The 19,663-nt window shown below is 37.9% G+C and overlaps 1 protein-coding gene across 2 annotated transcripts in view; it reads right to left on the reverse strand.

The window, feature by feature from the left end:
• Window positions 1–1,587: 1,587 nt before the first annotated feature.
• The window catches only part of LOC117983334 (uncharacterized), a 29,876-nt gene continuing 11,800 nt past the window's right edge, over window positions 1,588–19,663 (reverse strand). For both annotated transcript variants that reach the window (XM_034969848.2, XM_069499330.1), the window contains 5 exons: window positions 16,503–16,590; window positions 12,154–12,239; window positions 7,155–7,262; window positions 4,937–4,996; window positions 1,588–4,490 (listed from right to left, as the gene is read on the reverse strand). In XM_034969848.2, the coding sequence (XP_034825739.1) occupies window positions 4,404–4,490; window positions 4,937–4,996; window positions 7,155–7,262; window positions 12,154–12,239; window positions 16,503–16,590 (429 nt within the window). In that variant the 3' untranslated portion in view covers window positions 1,588–4,403. The remainder of the gene's footprint in view (window positions 4,491–4,936; window positions 4,997–7,154; window positions 7,263–12,153; window positions 12,240–16,502; window positions 16,591–19,663) is intronic.

The following is a 19,663-nucleotide window of genomic DNA, read 5'->3' on the forward strand; positions in this document are numbered from 1 at the left end:
TTTTGCCCGGGTTATATTTTCCAAGCCGCATTGTTTTTATCGGTTTAGGGCAATGCTCAAATAAGGAGGTAATTACATTTAGTGTTTCACAGTCATCATGCTTACGTCGGGTCGCGTAATTCTTGTCGCATATTTCTGTAATGCCTACCAATACGACATTTCTCTCTCGCTCGCAGCGGTCTTTCAGCTCGAGCATAAGGTCTTCGTAACTAGGCGAGAGCGATTTTTCGCGCGTACTGGTATTAGCTGCGGAAGAAATAATCTGTTCTGACTGCTTTAGTCTATCATGTAGCACTTGATTTTCTGATTTTATGGTTTCAATTTCTTGATGTAAAGATTCATATTTTGAGTTTAATTTTTCCGTCGTCTTTTTGATACATTTGATTTCATTCGTGATCTCAGTTACCTCTTGGCGTATAAGCGATAGTGTTTCATTTTGGGTGGTCGCGAAGTCTTGGAAAAATTTGGTAATTTCGTTGCGAAAATCAGCCAGGTCCCTTTTGAAATCATATTCTGTTGAACGCTCTTTTCGTTTTCTAGATCGTCTGTCCATATGTGTATATTCGTCTTCACAATTTGACAAATTTGACGTGGAACCTCCACCTCCGCTGCCGCTTGTAAGGTTTCCGCTAAGCGATGTTTGTTGTGTGCTCATCTTTACAACAGGTTAGTCAATGCAGAGTGCAGCGTACGCGCGTCCTGATGCTAGTGCGAGCGAGTCAAAAAATCGCAACCGTACTCTTTACCCGAGGGGGTGAGGGGAGCTCCGTAAGATTTGCACTTCGCACACAGTAGTTATTAGTCTTATGTAAAGGAGACAATGATTTCCCAAAAACACTTCACAATCAATTAGAGCTTAAGTATCACTTTTCGTTGCATTAGGTCAACTGAATTTACGAAATATTTTTAATAGGTTTATTAAAGTAATGCACACGTCCGCGCAGACCGAGCAATGCGTGCGTTCAGTATTCACTACATATAAGGAATAGTATGTACCTACGCCAGGTCCGTATCACATCGTTAGCCTCGGCGACTATACATGTATGTGAAGGAAAACGTGTACTAGAGGCTTCATAAATATCCCTTGAGAGTTATGAAAAGATGTGAAAAGTTTGATTGAGAAGGTATTTCGTTAGATGAAGGATAAAGTACATTGTTATTTTTGTTTCTGTACTTGCTTATTTTGTCAGCAATTTGTAGTTAGGTTTGAAAGATGAGCTAAGAGTACTTAAACTTTTTTTATGGTGTGTTTTAGGGCAAAAAATTAGAGTCACCATTGTGGTACCATTTTTTATATATGTGCCTACTTAAAATACGACTTGTAAAAAAGATGTCACATTTTTTTATAAGCTACAAAACACCCCAATCTTAATCCTACTGACTGACCCACTGGTTTGCAAGAGTAAAACGCAAAAAAAAAACGACCTGTCTCTAACAACCCCAAGTTTACTTTTCATAGTATCATGACTAAGTAGACGTAACATTCCCTTGCTTATAGGTTCAGTAAAAACATATTGAAAAATATATTGTTTTCCTAACAAGAGCTTTCGTGGTTGTTTATGGAAAGTATAAAGCAAACAAGATGAGGCAACATTCAATAATATTGTTTATTAGGTTTAATACATCGGATTGTCGACTGTGTTCTTATTTTTATACATTATGACACACACTAAGTGTACTCACCTAAAGGTAAACATGCGCTATTATCGTCATTAGTTTTACGGCTCTTCCACATTGTAGGATCCGATAATATGTCAGAAAATACGTTGATTATTATTAGACGACATTAGCCAAATAATGTAGTTATGGCACTGTATATCTGTAGATAGCCAGAGAAAGGCGGTTTCGAGATATGTATTCAAAATTTTGCCTCCCGTGTAGGTAAACACTAATCCTTTGTTGTCTACAACTTTCCATAATGATATATCCATAGGATCGGAACGGAGCCGATAAGCTTTATCATATATCTACCCATTGATATCACATCGGATAGTGTGGAAAAGCCCTTAGGCACTTGTCCCACCGCCAACGAGAAAGCGAATAACTATCAACAATTTTTTCGCTCAAGAAACGTACATCAATGGTTGATTGTAGACTGTGCACACGGCTGCTGAGAACCCCTCCCACTAATATGTCACAGCGATAAGAGCCATCAAAGAAAAAAACTCGTTCAGTGACGCTCTATTGGCGGTTAAAACAATCGTGTAGTTTGTACAGGGATTAATTAGTGTACGTCTCGGCAACCGGTGCGAGTAATCGTCCGTCAAACGCACACGCTCGCTAATGGACAAAATGATTCCAAATATCCATTTCTAGTTTTTAGTTCGACTCATTTCTCGCTGCTCATCGGCGGTCAGACAAGTGGTTAACAGTTGTAAAATTATACTTATACAAATTAATACTCTTTGAAGCTAGCTACTATTTACATTTCGTTTATAAAAAACTTTATAACTGCGAAACTCTGTCTCACTTTGTGTCCTCTTAATGTTTTCATCCTTTGAAACGATATACAATATGGAATTTTCTTTTGAACGCTATGTTATTATTTACATTATATATTTTATAATACAACTATTTTACACTTTTGTAATGTACAGTTAACAGCTATTAACATCAAAGAACAATGAAAATATATTATAACGGTAAAATTTAGTCACCAATATAATAAGGTGCTTCAAATAAAGGAAGGCTGTAATTTTTTTAGATTCATAGCAGAAACACATCCCCACGCCATGCGACGTGATTAGTGTTGACTTGTATACAACATGACACGTGGTCGAGTATTGGTACTTGTGGCGTAAGAACCAGCGCGTGCCAGATTTTCCTTATTTTATAAAAGCTGAAAGTTTCTCTGCGTATTGCCCCCAACACTGGGAGGAATGTTACGGCATGTGCAGAGGTGTTATATAATAATTCATAGTTGTATACCATGGTTTATGATATATAAATTAACACAATGAATAACATTTCACCAAAGTGTAAACACATGCTATTAAATCAACATCAAACAATGTGGGTGAGTTATGCAACAAAAGTTCTATAACTTGTTACATGATCTGGAGTGTACCTTAAGGCTGACCTTACACGGGCAGCTCGAGCAGTTAGTCAGTCAGTGATTAAAATACACAGAAGGTGTCATTGATAACTGCTGCAATAGCCAGTTTCAACTGTCAGTCATGTGTCAATCAATCATTCAACCATCAGTCACGGGCAGAAGACGTGGAGGTGGCTGATCAAGAAGTCAGTGCCTGGAAACTGCTAGACCACACAATGAAATCATGGTGCTGCTGACCGCCCGAAGCAGTCGTGACTACTCGAGCGGTTCAATGTAGGTATGTATGCAAATAGAAGACTGTAGTTCACAGTGAAGTCACAGCTTGAAGCAGTCCGTCCTGACTGCTTCCAGCTGCCCGTGTAAAGCCGGCCTAACAATTTTACGTTGTTCAAATACCTCGCTGGAAGTAGTTTGTACTTCGAATAATCATGAATGCATAGCAATTTGGAAGACACTTTGTATAATTTGGTACAGCAATGCGCGAGTGTGTTGTAGAAGTGAAATTATAATATGTTATCTATGCAAATATGAGATAGGGACTCTGTAAACAGTGTAGTGCAAGCGAATTCGATCATTAAAGTGCTAAACGAGTTTTGGCCTTTGACTGTACAATGAAATGTATATTGTTGAATTCAGTGACATTATACCATAGACATATTGCGTTTATTTTACATGGCGTGTAAAATTCGTGCTCGCGGATGAGAACAGAAGATACACATCGCACGACAATAGAAAGAGACAGCGCTCTACAATTAATGTTACCCAAGTGTCGTAGAATTAAATCTTCACTTTCGATACGCATGTATCTACTTCTCTTTCACTAACGTAGCCTTCTTTTTTATAAATTCAGATACAAGTTAGCCCTTGACTGCAAACTCACCTGGTGGTAAGTGATGATGCAGTCTAAGATGGAAACGGGCTAAACTGGAAGTGGTATTGTAGTTTTTATTAACCCATGCCCAACTTACATAATATACTTTAAAAAAAGAAGTAGATAGGTACATTACATAGCGAGCTATTTGTTCTACTCAGATGCGTTTCTCATTGGTAGAATTAATACACTCAGATATTTTGCAATTTGCTACAGTTTTCAATATAATTGTGTATTTTTTAAGGTACCCTATTACATTGATTAAACATTATACATAAATTATAACATAAATAAAACATAAATTACGACAGTGAATAAATACAAAGTTATTTCAACTAATTATTACAATCGAAAGATTTGTCATAGCGAATGCAGACTGGCATCTGTGTCACTTTCAGCACCACCTAGTAATAGGCTTGTTTCACACGGAGGAGGGCGAGTGGGCGAATCGGGTCGCGCGTCTGGCCGCGGCATTAGTCACAGCTCGATAGCCGCGGAACCCTTCCACGTGATGCCGGCCCTTAGTAGATGGTAGAGGCGTAATACGCACCATATGCATAAACACTGGAATAAACAAAAATTTGTAAATGGTGCTTTTTGACAGATAACAACCTTGCTAAACTAAGCTAAACGTTTAAAAACTCAAAACTTACTACAATAATTTTGTAGTTAAGTAGTAGAATTACAATTATTGACAATATCAGATTGGGAGATATCATAAAGATATTTGTGGCATTTCTTCAAATTCTTGAATATTCTTTTTTTTGGACCTGTTTTTGCATAGCGCTACGATTTATCATCTTCCATAACTCGATTCATCAAAACAATTTTCTTTCAGTTTTATTTTTCAAGCTTTGTTATCTTTTCCATTAAAAGTAGATAATATTACTTAAGTAGTACAAAAAAATAAAATTTGAGAAAAATTAGAAGGAAAAGGCAAAAACTTCAGCGAAAATGAAAGGGATTAAAAATTATCGTACTCTCAAGGCACGGTCTAATGGCGTACTTACATTTAGAAGTACTCTTGGTATTAAAAATAATACCTCCGCTTTGCATATCGCGTCGAATTGCTGAAACAAAAAAAATCTTAAGCTTACTCTGTTCTAGTTCTTACTGGTATCTTTTACCCCAGATTTTTATAGACAAGATATAATGGCAAAATTTTAATATAGAATCAGTACCCTTATTATAAATGCAAAAGTGTGTTTGTTTGTTGGTTTGTCCTTCAATCACGTCGCAACGGTGCAACGGATTGACGTGATTTTTTGCATGGGTATAGATAAAGACCTGGAGAGTGACATAGGCTACTTCTTATCCCAGAAAATCAAAGAGTTCCCACAGGATTTTTGAAGACATAATTCCACGTGGACGAAGTCGCGAGCATCAGCTAATTATATTCCATAAATACTAAATATTATAAATGCGTCATGCGTCGTTGTTACTTTATTGCCAAATCCGATTTCCAGTTTCATATATTTTTTTGTAGTCATTTTACTTTTAACAGTCTCCAAACAAGCCTCATCTAATTTGGGATACAAACAAAAGAAAATTAATTTCTGAACTTAATACACAACGTTGACAAAATCTAATAAAGCCATTCTTAGTTCAAGAGAAAATGTTGCTTATAAAAAAAATTAGTTTTTTTAAAAATTAATCGTCTGCCTTTTAATCGGAGATCGGGGGTTCGAACCCGAGCACGCAAACTTTTCGGAGTTATGTGCGATTTATGAAATTAAATATCACTTGCTTAAAAACGTGAGGGTTTTTGTGTTCTGTGTTCTCCATAATGTTCTCCAAGGTGTGTGAAGCTGTCAATTCGCACTTGACCGCTAGGCGTGGTACACTATGGCCAAACTCCTTCTCACTGAGAGGAGACCCGTGCTCTGTAGTGAGCCGGCGATGGGTTGACCATGATGATGATGATGATGAAAAAAACTGTATCGTCGCTGGTATCATCTTTTCAATTTGATGTAGCAGACTGAATGTTTCACCTATTTGTTAAAGGCGGGGTTTTTATTACGTCGGTATTAAATTAAAAACACATCAGCTGTGTTTCAGCATTAAAGTAATTAAGCAATTAAGTAGAGTATACGAGTCCCACTCGACGCATTATTGCGTTGGTTAAAGTTTGTTGGTCATTTAGTAATGGATTAGTAATGGGAAATCCACATATTATAGTGGCGTAGTAGTTCATGCGTTGAGTTACCTACATGTGCAGGAAAGATAACTTTCAAGGTCGCGTAATTTATCGATCAATACTAACAATATCTTTGAGAGTCGAATATAATTATTACACTTGTCAAAACAATGCGGTTTTGTTTGTTATTTAAGAAAAGTGAAAATGAGAAGCTGGCGAACAAAACGGTGCAAAATATTGCAGGACAAGCAAATATGAAATCTCTTGCAACTTTACTGATTATTCCGTTTTGATTGAAATCACGAAGTTTGGACTAAGTTTTATCACAAAGTTAGGATGTTCGTATTCAATGATCAAAATCACAAACTTTTGACTCAATTTTAGTGCAGTTTTAAGCTGATTTGCTTAAAAATTTAGTTTTATATTCATTTGGCAACAAACATCCGGATTAAAAAACCGGCCAAGTGCGAGTCAGGCTCGCGCAATGAGGGTGCCGTACTACAGTCGTATTTTTTCGACATTTTGCACGATAATTCAAAAACTATGATGCATAAAAATAAATAAAAATCTGTTTTAGAATGTACAGGTAAAGACCTTTCATATGATATCCCACTTGATATAGTCACTCACTTCGAAAGTTGAAAATACTAATTATTAGTTCATGACCACAATTTAATTTTTTTTGTGTGATCTAACCCTAAATTCGCGGTTATCAGATTTTTCCCCAAATGTCAGCTATAAGATCTACCTACCTGCCAAATTTCATGATTCTAGGTCAACGGGAAGTACCCTGTAGGTTTCTTGACAGACAGACAGACAGACAACAAAGTGATCCTATAAGGGTTCCGTTTTTCCTTTTGAGGTACGGAACCCTAAAAATAAGTATTTACGTGAAATTGTATAGTATTAGGTTAAACTTATCTGTTACAATATTAATTAATTATTATTTATTGCTGAGAAGCTGTTTATAATAGATATAATCAAGTGCGCGCGATGGCTCTTCCAGGAAGGTTGAGCCGTCAATGGTACTTAATTAAATAAAGCTCGATCGAGAAGTTAACAGCTAAAGTAATAAAAATATAATAGTTTACTTTGTTGACGTGATCTCGGAGTATGTTTGAGTAGACCATGGCCATCGCTTCTAAGGCCATAAAGGTCATACATCCAACGACCCATGGCACCAGGAATGCGATGTTTTCCTGAAACAAGCCACGACCATTACAAGTTCCTGCTAAACTTTTTTCTTCTTTTATTACGAGTAGGTAGACATAATGTTTTCAGAAATAATTAAGATAGTATAAGGCTATCAGCTAGTATTACAATAAAACTTAAACCTAGCCTTATCTAATTACTATAGAAATCATGTAGCGTGGGATGGTGCCAAGAATACTAGCTGCATTTCAGCCAGGCTGATCCATTGCTTAGAGTCTAAAGAGTCTTAGACATTGGTCTGCTTCTTTAAGCTAGGTAATAAAATTATTTCAAGGCTGTAAAGTTTTGTAACACCGAAATTTATGTAGTAAGTAGTACATAATTATTTTGGTGTGAGACTCGATAAAGCTTACAAAAGCAGTTAAGATAAGCTCTTTTTAACTGCTATAACACAGCGATAAAGTTATAAAATAAAGTGGGAACCCCTCATAAAACCCTACTTGACACTCAATCTTAATTCAGAACAGATTTATTATAGTTTAAATATATTATGTATAACTATATACAAACATAAAACAACATTTAAATAATAGGTAATAGGTAAACATTTAAATATACCTATCTACCTACTAGGCATTTTGTCTGATTCTTTAGTTTCATCTTCTTTTTCACATTTTTTGAAGTAAAAATTCTTGCGTGACGTGAGTGTAAATCAGTTTTTTCGGACGGAAATAAGAAAGCTCAGAGTCACTCAGCGGGCGATGGAGAGAGAGCTATGCTTGGAGTTTCTCTGCGTGATTCAATCGGAAATAAGGAGATCCGTAGGAGACCTAGAGTAACTGATGTATCTCAACGGGTTGCGAAGCTGAAGTGGCAATGGGCAGATAGTTCGAAAAATCTCCAAGGTCCTAGAATAATCCACCTGCTCCTTTGCTCGCTATCTCTATTAAAAAAAATAGTGACCTCGCACCGGAAAGCGCAGCGTTGGAAGATCCCCCACTAGGCGGACAAACGTTATCAAACGAGCAGGTGGCGCAAGACCGTGGCGTGTGGAAGCCCCTACAAAATACCTTTGTCCAGCTGTGGACTTCTATTGGTTGATAATGACGACGATGATGATGATGATAATGATAACCTTCTTTGATAATCCTTTTTAATATAAAGAATGAAAATCCGTACAGTAATTTCTGAGATTAGCCCGAGGAAACACGCACTCAGCGCGGCGGGGGACTTAAATTTATAATACTCGTATGTAATGGATGTGATTTAATCGTTATATCGGCCACATCATCCAATAAGATTTACAACAATTGCGGGTAAAAGTTACACGTACCTATCTACTATAGTTTTTTTTTGTAATTTTAAAAATAGCGTACCTAACTTGCCAACCAACTGCGGTCTAGCTAGTAGGTCTAGTTTGCCATACTCATGTATCACAAAAGTACCACTTAAGAAACTTTCATGTTTTATCAAGCACCTGTTCAAACTTTGCTACGAGCTCTCAGCCCAACGAGAATGCCTGAAAAGTTAAACAGTTGAAACTTCACGTATTCTTCATGTTAGAAATGCATAGACCGAATTCGTAGCAAAATTGTAAGAATATAAAATACTGACTCTTGCCACAATTTAAAAATGCAAATAAATTTTCTTATTTTGAATTTCCCAACGAAATTCTGTATTACATTTATTTTAAGGTTGCCAAATTGAAAACCTATATACGTACTCTATAAAAGAGTAGGTACATCTATAAAGAGAAAGAATCTATAAATTTGGATGTAGTAGGTGATCTCCGAAACTACTCATCCGATTTCAAAAATTCTTTCATTGATAGATAGGTACATTATCCCCGAGTGCTAGAGGTCATTAATTATGTGGGTAAAGTCGCGGGCAAAAGCTAGTATTTAATAAAAAGGGAAACTGACTGCCTAAAATATCGACACACCACCTGTTGTACGTTGACTGCTCAAATAACTGGGTCTAGAAACTTAAATTTTTTCATACTAGACCCCCACTAAGAAAACATTTTCAGAAATTCCAACTGAGGTTTGGTGTGGGTGTGCTAGAATGTCTGTAATTTTTGCAAAGAATTACTGTTTATGTCTGTTGTATGATAGATAATATTATGTATGTATGATGGAAATAGTTATTTTTTATGTTTAATAATGAATTATTTATTTATAACTGGTTACGCTACCTACTAGGATCCCCGATATCGCTGATCATACCCCCTCTATTCTCGATCTTTTTCTCACCACTCACCCTACCGGCTACCAAGTTAGTGTCGATGCTCCGCTAGGGACGTCTGATCACTGCTTGGTACAGACCACCGTGCAGCTTCCATCATCCGTTTGCACGCGTGATACCGGTAGCCGTAGAGTCTGGCATTACAAATCAGCTGACTGGGATGGTCTCCGCGAATTCTACGCCTCATATCCATGGGGGCAGCTTTGTTTTTCCGTAAATGACCCCAACATCTGTGCTGTGGCCGTTGCTGACGCTATACTCCAAGGTATGGATTGCTTCATCCCCAACTCTTTAATACCCACCGGTGAGCGAGCACAGAAATGGTTTAACGGGACCTGTAAGAGGGCTGCAAACCTTAAGCAGTCCTCTTACCGATCCTGGTTATCAGCACAACGCAACAACGAACCAAATACCGCCATCCTGAAAAAACAATTTAATGTTGCCTCTAGATCCTACAAAAATGCCATTGCCAGGGCAAAATTCAAGCATGTCGACAGAATTGGACAGAGACTAGTCGCAATGCCATCTGGTTCCCGCGCGTTCTGGTCGCTGGCAAAAGCCATTCAAGGCAACTTCTGTCGTTCCTCGTTTCCACCTTTGCGCAAACCGGATGATACATTGGCCCACACCGCCAAAGAGAAAGCCGAAATTCTAGGCACACTCTTTGCTGCCAATTCAACGCTTGATGACGGGGGGAGAACACCGCCTACCATCCCGCGGTGTCAAAGCTCGCTGCGTGACATACGCTTTACCCAGACAGCTGTGCGTAAGGCACTCCTCTCTCTCGACGTCAATAAAGCGAGTGGGCCGGACGGTATTCCTGCGGTTGTGCTCAAAATATGTGCTCCTGAGCTGACACCGGTCCTGACTCGTCTGTTCCGTCTGTCTTACTCCTCCGGTACAGTTCCATCTTCGTGGAAGACTGCCTTAGTTCACCCTGTTCCGAAGAAAGGCAATCATTCAGACCCCTCAAATTATCGACCTATCGCGATTACCTCCCTCCTGTCCAAAGTCATGGAGCAAATCATAAACGCCCAGTTGCTGGGATATCTTGAGGAGCACCAGCTGATCAGTGATCGTCAATACGGTTTTCGCCACGGCCGATCAGCTGGTGATCTTCTTATTTATCTCACGCACCGCTGGGCGGAAGCCATTGACAGCAAGGGAGAGGCCCTGGCGGTCAGTCTTGATATTGCAAAAGCCTTTGATAGGGTTTGGCATGGGGCACTTCTATCGAAACTACCATCTTACGGACTACCAGTGAAGCTGTGTAATTGGGTCGCCAGTTTCCTTGACGGTCGCAGCATCAAGGTCGCTGTCGACGGTTTTTGCTCGGAACTCAAACCCATCAATGCTGGCGTCCCTCAGGGCTCGGTGCTATCGCCCACACTGTTCATCCTGCATATCAATGACATGTTGCATCACAACAACATCCATTGCTATGCGGATGACAGTACGGGTGATGCCCTGTACAAAGGACATACACAGCTTTCTCGCGCAGTGCTGGAGGAGTGTAGAGCCAAACTTGTGTCTGACATAGAAACCTGCCTAGGTAAAGTGTCAGAATGGGGCGCACAAAACCTAGTGCAATTTAACCCATCTAAAACACAGGTTTGCGCGTTTTCCGCCAAAAAGTCCCCTTTTACATTACCTCTTCTCTTTCAGAGCACTCCCCTCACACCTTCCAACAGCATTGGGATCCTTGGAGTCCACATTTCGAGCGAGGTTCAATTCCGCGATCATTTGGAAAGCAAGGCCAAATTAGCCTCCAAAAAGCTTGGGGTGCTCAACAGAGCAAAGCGGTACTTCGCGCCTGAGCATAGGCTCCTACTCTATAAGGCGCAAGTCCGCCCTCACATGGAGTACTGCTCCCACCTTTGGGCTGGAGCACCCCAGTACCAACTCCTTCCATTTGATCGGATCCAAAGGCGGGCTGTTCGACTTGTGGACGATCCCAAACTTACCGGCTCGTTGGAAAGCCTGGAGCACCGCAGAGACGTTAGCTCTCTATGCGTGTTCTATCGCCTGTATAATGGGGAGTGCTCTGAAGAGCTTTTTGACCTCATTCCACCCTCTTTTTTCTACAACCGCACCGCGCGCCACCGTAAGGAATTCCACCCTCACCATCTGGGTGTCTGGTGCACTTCGACCGTCCGTTGCGCCAGATCCTTCTTTCCACGCACGTGCAAACTGTGGAACCAACTCCCATCGGCGGTGTTCCCACTAGATTATAACATGGGGTTATTCAAGGGGCGGACCAACAAATTCCTAAAAGGCCGGCAACGCATCGGCGGCTCCTCTGGTGCTGCAAATGTTCATGGGCGGCGGTAATCACTTAACATCAGGTGACCCGCCTGCTCGTTTGCTCGCTATATCTATTAAAAAAAAAAAAAAAAAAAAAAAAAAAAATATTATACTACTACATAATATTCTGTGTAAGTACTATCCAACAACCCTAGTTTCTCCTTTCACAAAAGGTTCCCTGGTGGAGATTAGGCACTCTTAGCCATAAGGCCGCCTTGCAAACAATTGTTTTTAGTTTCTTTGTTTTTGTCGTAATCAATAATAAAATAATAAAATAATAAAGTTTTGTATCTATCTTTCTAACTTTTTCTAATAAAAATGCACTCAAAAATGTTAAATATGAGTAGCTAATACATTGTGACAGGTAATACAAGGTATTACGGTACTTACTTTATAAATCCCGTAAAACAGGAATATGCTGAGGATAATCATGAACATTTGCGTTCCTATAATTGCGAAATATGCTATCTGTACACCTGAAATAAAACATTCATTAAATTCAATTATTTTAAATCACGTTAGGTAATAGAACATATTATTAGTTAAAGTATTCGTGTCATTATGACCTACCACCTTCGTACTACGGAGAGATGGAAAAGAGACGTAAGAAACTAACTACCTATATAGTACTGACAGGTCGAGATGGCAATCGGGGAGGGAACGCCCCGCACACCCGCACAGACCTCGAGCTAACCCGGTCCGGCTGGATGGATTCACGGCAGATATCTGCACAGCAGCGATTAACGTGGATAAAGAAACTTTTCTGTGTATCCTTAACAAATGCTTAGAACTATCTTATTTTCCACAACAGTGGAAAGAGGCAGCAATTCTCGTAATAAGAAAACCGGGTAAAAGCGATTATAATGAGCCAAAATCTTATAGACCTATAGGTTTATTGTCTGTTCTAGGTAAGATTCTTGAAAAGATGTTTATTAGAAGAATAAGGTGGCATATGTTGCCCAAAGCCAATACGAGGCAATATGGATTCGTGCCACAGCGAAGTACGGAGGACTCCCTCTATGACTTAGTACAACATATTAGAGAAAATCTTAATAAGAAACTAATCAGCGTGATCGTATCACTAGACATAGAGGGAGCCTTCGATAATGCATGGTGGCCGGCTATTAAAGTACAACTGGCTGAAAAACGATGTCCTCAAAATCTGAGAAAACTAGCACAGAGTTATATGGAAAATAGAAAGGTTATTGTGCGATACTCCGATACCGAATATAAGAAGGACGCAACAAAAGGATGTGTTCAAGGATCTATAAGTGGCCCAACGCTGTGGAATATCTTACTCGACCCATTAATTGACAGCTTCGACGAAAGAATTGTTCATTGCCAAGCATTTGCCGATGATATCGTTCTGGTAATTTCCGGAGATTCAATAAGTCAAATAGAAGAAAAAGCTGAAAGAGTTCTTCAACTTGCTTATGAGTGGGGATGTGCTAATAAATTACGATTTGCACCTCATAAAACCAATGCTATGCTAGTCACAAGGAAACGTAAAGTCGACAACCCACGCATAAGCATGGGAGGAACTCAAATACAGATCGTCAACGAAATAAAAATACTCGGACTTACGATTGATCATAAATTAACATTTAATAGTCATATCCAAAACATTTGTAAGAAAGCCATAAATATCTATACGCCATTAGCTCGGACAGCAAAAACACAGTGGGGACTGAATCCGGAAATTATCAGAACGATATACAAAGCAGTAATTGAACCAATAATAATGTACTCATCCAGCACATGGGCGCCGGCTGCAGAAAAAATTACAACGCAAAAGAAATTACGTACTGTGCAAAGAGGATTCGCACAAAAAATATGTAAATCCTATCGCACAGTGTCTTATAACGCAGCAGTGGTTCTGGCCGGACTCATTCCATTGGATGCAAGAGTCAGAGAAGCTGCGCAGCTTTACGAGGCGAAAAGAGGGAGACCACCGTCGATATTAGCTAATAAGGAAATTGAAAATAGAGTCTGCTTTCTTCTTGCTCCTCACCCCGCCAAAGAGCCGAATATAGAATTTTCTTGTTTAGAAGATATGGAAGAGCTGACAGTAGCTGCGAATGGAATAACCGGACTGAATATATTCACCGATGGAAGCAAGACAGATGATGGAGTGGGTGCAGCTCTGACCTGTTGGGAAGATAGGGAAGAAACGCACAAAAAAAAGTTTCGTCTCGAGGCTTATTGTACAGTTTTTCAGGCAGAGCTGTACGCGCTCTTTCAGGCAACAGAATATGCCTTTAAAACGACCGGAAACCAGGTGAATATATTCAGTGATTCGAGATCCTCACTAGAATTGCTTAAAAACATGCAAGTTTTTCATCCATTAGGCTTTGCTATCAAAAATAATTTAATAAAATTAGAAGAAATAGGTAAACTGGTAAAATTATTCTGGATACGAGCCCACGTAGGGGTGCCGGGCAACGAGAGAGCAGACGTGTTAGCAAAGGAGGCAGCAAACGAATCAAGAACACAAGCTGACTATGACAAATGCCCAGTATCATATATAAAAAAAGTCATAAGGAAGGAGACTATAAATCGATGGAACCAAAAATATATAGAAGGCGAAACTGCAAGCATAACTAAAGTGTATTTCCCCACAGTAGAACTGGCGTACAAATTCGTAAGGGAAATAAACCTAACACCGATTTTGGTTCAGGCAATGACGGGACATGGAGGTTTTGCCGCCTATCTTTACAAGTTTAAATGTAAGGATTGCCCGTCATGTGTCTGTGACCCAGACCAAGAGGAAACTGCTCTGCATGCCATTGTGGAATGCCCCAGATACGGAAGAGCACGGGAAGACCTACAGCAAATAATAAAAGTAAATTTAACTCTGCAGTCGATCCCTGAAATTATTATGAATAGTGAAATAAGAAAAAGGTTTTTAAAATTTTGTACATGTGTAGTAAATAAAACATTAGATAGAAATAAGTCAAGATAGTAGCTAATTAATATTTGAAGCCATAATTAAAGTTAATTTAAAATAAGATATATAAATAGAAAATGTAAGAAATTATGTATATAATATATTATTGGAATAATATGTTACATATGCATATAAATATAAGTCTGAATAGAATAAGTTAAAAAACGTAAGGCTATTATTAGCTTAAAAATCATGATCACAGTACAAAAAAAAGAACCTGTTTCATGACAATATAAAAGAAAAAGGTAAAAAAAAAAAAAAAAATGCCGTGTTAAGCTATACAAAGTCTCCGATAACCATGTCGGAGGATTGCCAGCGAAACATACATAAAAAAAAAAAAAAAAAAAAAAAAAAAACCCGGTCCGGCGAGCGCGGGTGACGTGCGGGTGTGCGGGCGTCCCCCCGCCTCATACCCGATTGCCATCACGCATAATTATACGCTCTTTGCGTAATTATACGTGCCACGTGGTAACTAAGAGGTAAAAGACCCATGCTCAGTAACACCTCGGTATTAGCTATACCCAAGTACGTATGCTAAGTTGCATTAAAATCCGTTCATCAGTTTCAGCGTGAATCGTGTACAGACAGAGAGAGAGACAGACATACTTAAATTAAAAAAATATGGTCTTGTGCTGTATATCAATAATAATGCTTCCTCTGGTTAAAATTTTCAAAATAATATATTTAATGTACAAATGTACAGAAATTGTCCAGTTAGTTTTATAATAGGTTTGTTTATACACCAAACCTAAACAGCACATCTGCTCCAAGTTTTGATAACATATTACCTACAGCGACCACATGGGTTATGTGGTCGCCATATATCTATAAAACAAACAAGGTTTTACTACAGCTCTCTCATCAGAAGCACGTAATCGATTCTGAAGTGTACTAACAAAATGAGCAGAATCGATCACATCGATTGCCCGGAGGTATTTACTCGAACCTACCCCGCTCAGCTTGATAAAATATATGAAGGAATTACGCTTAAGATCTCCAAGCAAATTGTAGTAAATTGAGAATTTTCCTTCCCAAAATTAAATTACAAGGATCATTGAATAAACCAATTTAAAAACGCCTTTAGTAAATGTAGACTTTTAGCTATGCGACAACGATGTGCGACTGCGATACACGACAAAGAGTCGTGCGATTCCAATGTATTATGGTGAAAAAGTCAAATTGGTCTTTAACTGTAGTTGATCCTGATCATAGATTGCGACCATCGCCCGCAAACTTGACGGGCGATGATCGCAAGACCGAGTGGTTATTTACGGCTGCGCCCGCCAACATTGCAGATCTTACGGGCGCGCGACGACCGCAAAGCTCGCGGGTGACCTCGGCTTGCGCGATTCTACAAGTTGCCCGCCGGTGCAGCGGGACGCGCAGACAACCGCGCACTCCGCGGGAATAAATCGCGTCGTGAAAATGGCTGTCTACATTTCCATGTATTTCGTGATCGCACGAGTATTGCGGTCCCACAACCGCGGCGGGTGCGGGAGAAAACTGCTCCGTGAGTTCCCACTCTTAGCGAATCAGTAGACTGAACCGATTACGAGCTTGTGGTACAGGATTGTAGTAAAATAATTATTGTTTATTTGACAGATTCTATAAAAGCTTTTTTTTTATTACAAAAGGAAAACATACAGCATATTCATGTAACTAAAGCTAATTCAAGAGTCTATTACAAAAGCCAGTAAAGTTTTCACAGTTAAGTTTATATACATTTTCTAAGGTGGGAGTCCATTTCTATAGTAACAAACACAATGAGGCGTGTGCAGCTTTATTTACTCACCGTAATATACATCGTCAAGTTCCTTGTATCTCTTTGCATTGACACCTATCCTCCAGCTGTACAACAGCACCACCAGGATTGATATATTCTGTAACAAATCAATATTATCGGACCTAATGTATGATCTGTTAAAGTCCTCCTTAAATTCAAAAGGGAATCCTTTTCTAAGTCATTTTATTTAAAAACGCATTTATTTTTTGCTGTTACACTCGGATTCTATGAATGTATCAAAAAAATTTTTGGTGTCGTCTGCAGCTTAAATGGGTCGATTTTCAATTAATGAGCAGTTATTATTTTCTTGGTTGTAGAAGTAATACTGGGTGGGTGTTCAAAAAAAAAAGGTGGACCTGGCCACCAAAAACAAATATTTTCTGGCTCAGCTTACTGTCAAGTGAGTGGTAAGAAAATTTTGAGAAAATAATTCCCAATATATAAAAAAAGAAAGTTAAAAAAAAAATATGATTGTATCCCCTTGATTAGTTACCACTCCAAAGTAGTGACGTAATAGTTATGTATCGTGATCGTCGTGATATATATTTTGAATTTTAAAAGTACTTACGTACTCTGCTTTTTCTAAGAGTTTTGGTTGCATTCTAGATTGTCCCTGTGTATGTCCTTTCAATTTACTTATATGTTTTAGTGTTATGTTTTGGTACAATAAATAGATAGATATACTGAACTGTCTAGACTTGTTATGCATTTATTTCAATAATTGGGTATTTGACTCCAATTTTTTTATTACTTTATTATAAACTAGGATAAGAACTAATTAAATCGATCAAATAATAAAAAAGTTATAAGCATTTAAATATTTCTGATTAGACAGAGATAGCGATATAGAATTATGACGTCGTTTTGACAAATCGACACTGTCGTAGAACATTGTCAGATATGACAATATGACGAAATCGTGATTTTGACACGAATCGCTTTTATAAACAATTTCCTTTCACACAGGAAAAAATTAGAAAAAAATATTTAGTAGTTTTGGAAATATTCAATAGAACAAAGTAGTATTTGAATATCATTCCGAAGAAAAAGATTACTTGTAAAGAAGCGCCGTTGTTGCTTGCTTGTCAAATCACGCTCGCGCCGGCGGATCGTCAGTTGCGATGTTGTTAGATGGAAAACAATTGCGTTACAAATGTTTTTTAGAAATAGCTAATTGTTGTATTGTTAAGCTAATTTTGATATAATAAGGATTCAACATCGAAATAATCAAAAACTACGTCGTATAATGTGAAACGACATTGTTCTACAGAATTCAAAAAAATCAAATTTACGCATTTTAAAACATTATTATGACGATTACTACATACTATGCTTTGTACCTGGAAGTTCTCAAGCTTTTTATTTTTGTATATTTTTTGTGTCGTATGTTATCGTAGCGTTGTTTTTGTTCGAAATTTAATTCCATTATTTCGATCGGTTGAGCATATATGACATTGTACTTAGGAACGGTGACAATTTTTTTTGTCGTGTATTTTGAACTGACTGTATTCTTGGGCATATTTTCACATACGCTTTTGTTCGGAATTTTGAATTGTTAATAACACCCTTTTTAATTGATATATTTTTTTAAATTTGTTTTTTTTATATTTTTATGACTCAGCTTTATAATCTACCACTAAATTTGTTATGATATTGTAGATTCTAAAGTAGATGGATCTGAATCATTTCTACTACCAGATGCAAAAAACCTCGCTATTTAACTGAAGGAACATAATACACACACATAGGAACACATAGGAAGGAGGATTAAAAACAAGAGTGCATAGGCACTTTCTAGGCAAATGCGTCCCATCTTAGGCCACATCATCACTTCCCATCAGGTGTGATCGTGGTCAAGCGTGCGCCTATAATAAATAAATAAAAAGGATCTGAGGCAAGAAGTTTTGGTAGATAACGCTGTAAATTTGAGCCCCATATGAATGGTTGACATGAGTCAACCCCGTGGAATATAGCTGATGCTAACACCAGTTTAGAAAATTCTCTACCCGCCGATCGTTGTCAAAGATTTTGGAAACACTGTTGTGGCCACACCTGAATCTCCATTAACTATTCCAACCCTTATGCCTTCACTAACTTATAGTCACAGCAGCTTTAATCACTTGTTTTGTGCTGATCACGATCACTAGCTTGATGCAATACCATCTTCTCCTAATACTGTAAGCAATACTTGTAGATCTTTGTCTGGATTATATACTACCTGTGCTCCGTCTCCAGGGCGAAAAAAACGTAAGGAATCTAAGAAATCATAGTCGGAGGTTAAAAGGAAAAGTTTAACAAATTTCCAAAAGGGGCAAGGTTGTCGCTGAAAAAGTCATGGGTGTACCTTGCAAATGTTACAAATGTGTGGATAGAATTACTTATGAAAAAAGATTAGACTGTTTTACAAGATTTTGGAGTCTAGTCGAGAAAAACATTGAGGGGTTTGTTGTATTTATTCGTAAGCTTGTAAAGAAATGATGTCTCAATAAAAACCAATCAAATTTGCGTAAATTTACCTACTCATACTATTTACTACACCTCCTCGACCTCCTACGTCTGACTCTAGTATGTTGCTGTATGTCAAACAATGTTCTTGAACTAATTGATTGTCAAGACAGCTTAGATGAATAACTTTTATAGTCTCGTATTGTTTTTTATAGTAATAATAGATACATTTTTAAATATTAAGTAAATTTGATTACTGACCGTATAACATTTTTTATAAGACTGTTCACTTAACCGATTCCTAACATTTAGATAGTGGTTCCTAACTCAGATGGGCAGGTAACAAAAGATGGTTAAGGTTTTTAAAATTTTAATCATAATTAATATTCTAGGCCTATCCTATTTATGATTGATGAATTATTTTTAACATTTTATCATGATGTTCATTCCATTTTTATTACCATGACATTTAATTAGTAATAATGTTTTAAATAATCTCATTTTTTGTGATTCTGATTTGTTTTATGAACCCATAGCGGTATCTTTTATAGATTTATTTATATATTTTAAACCTTTAATTATAATAATAATATATAAAACAGGTAATAAAAGTTGGTTTTGGTTTTTAAAATAAATAAATAAACTTTTATTTCAGGCATAAGTACACACATAATTGTGTGAATTTTATTCCAGTATTAAATACTAAAGAAATTTACATTTTATTT

Source organism: Maniola hyperantus, chromosome 6 (genome assembly GCF_902806685.2).
Source record: "Maniola hyperantus chromosome 6, iAphHyp1.2, whole genome shotgun sequence".
Classification (NCBI taxonomy): domain Eukaryota; kingdom Metazoa; phylum Arthropoda; class Insecta; order Lepidoptera; family Nymphalidae; genus Maniola; species Maniola hyperantus.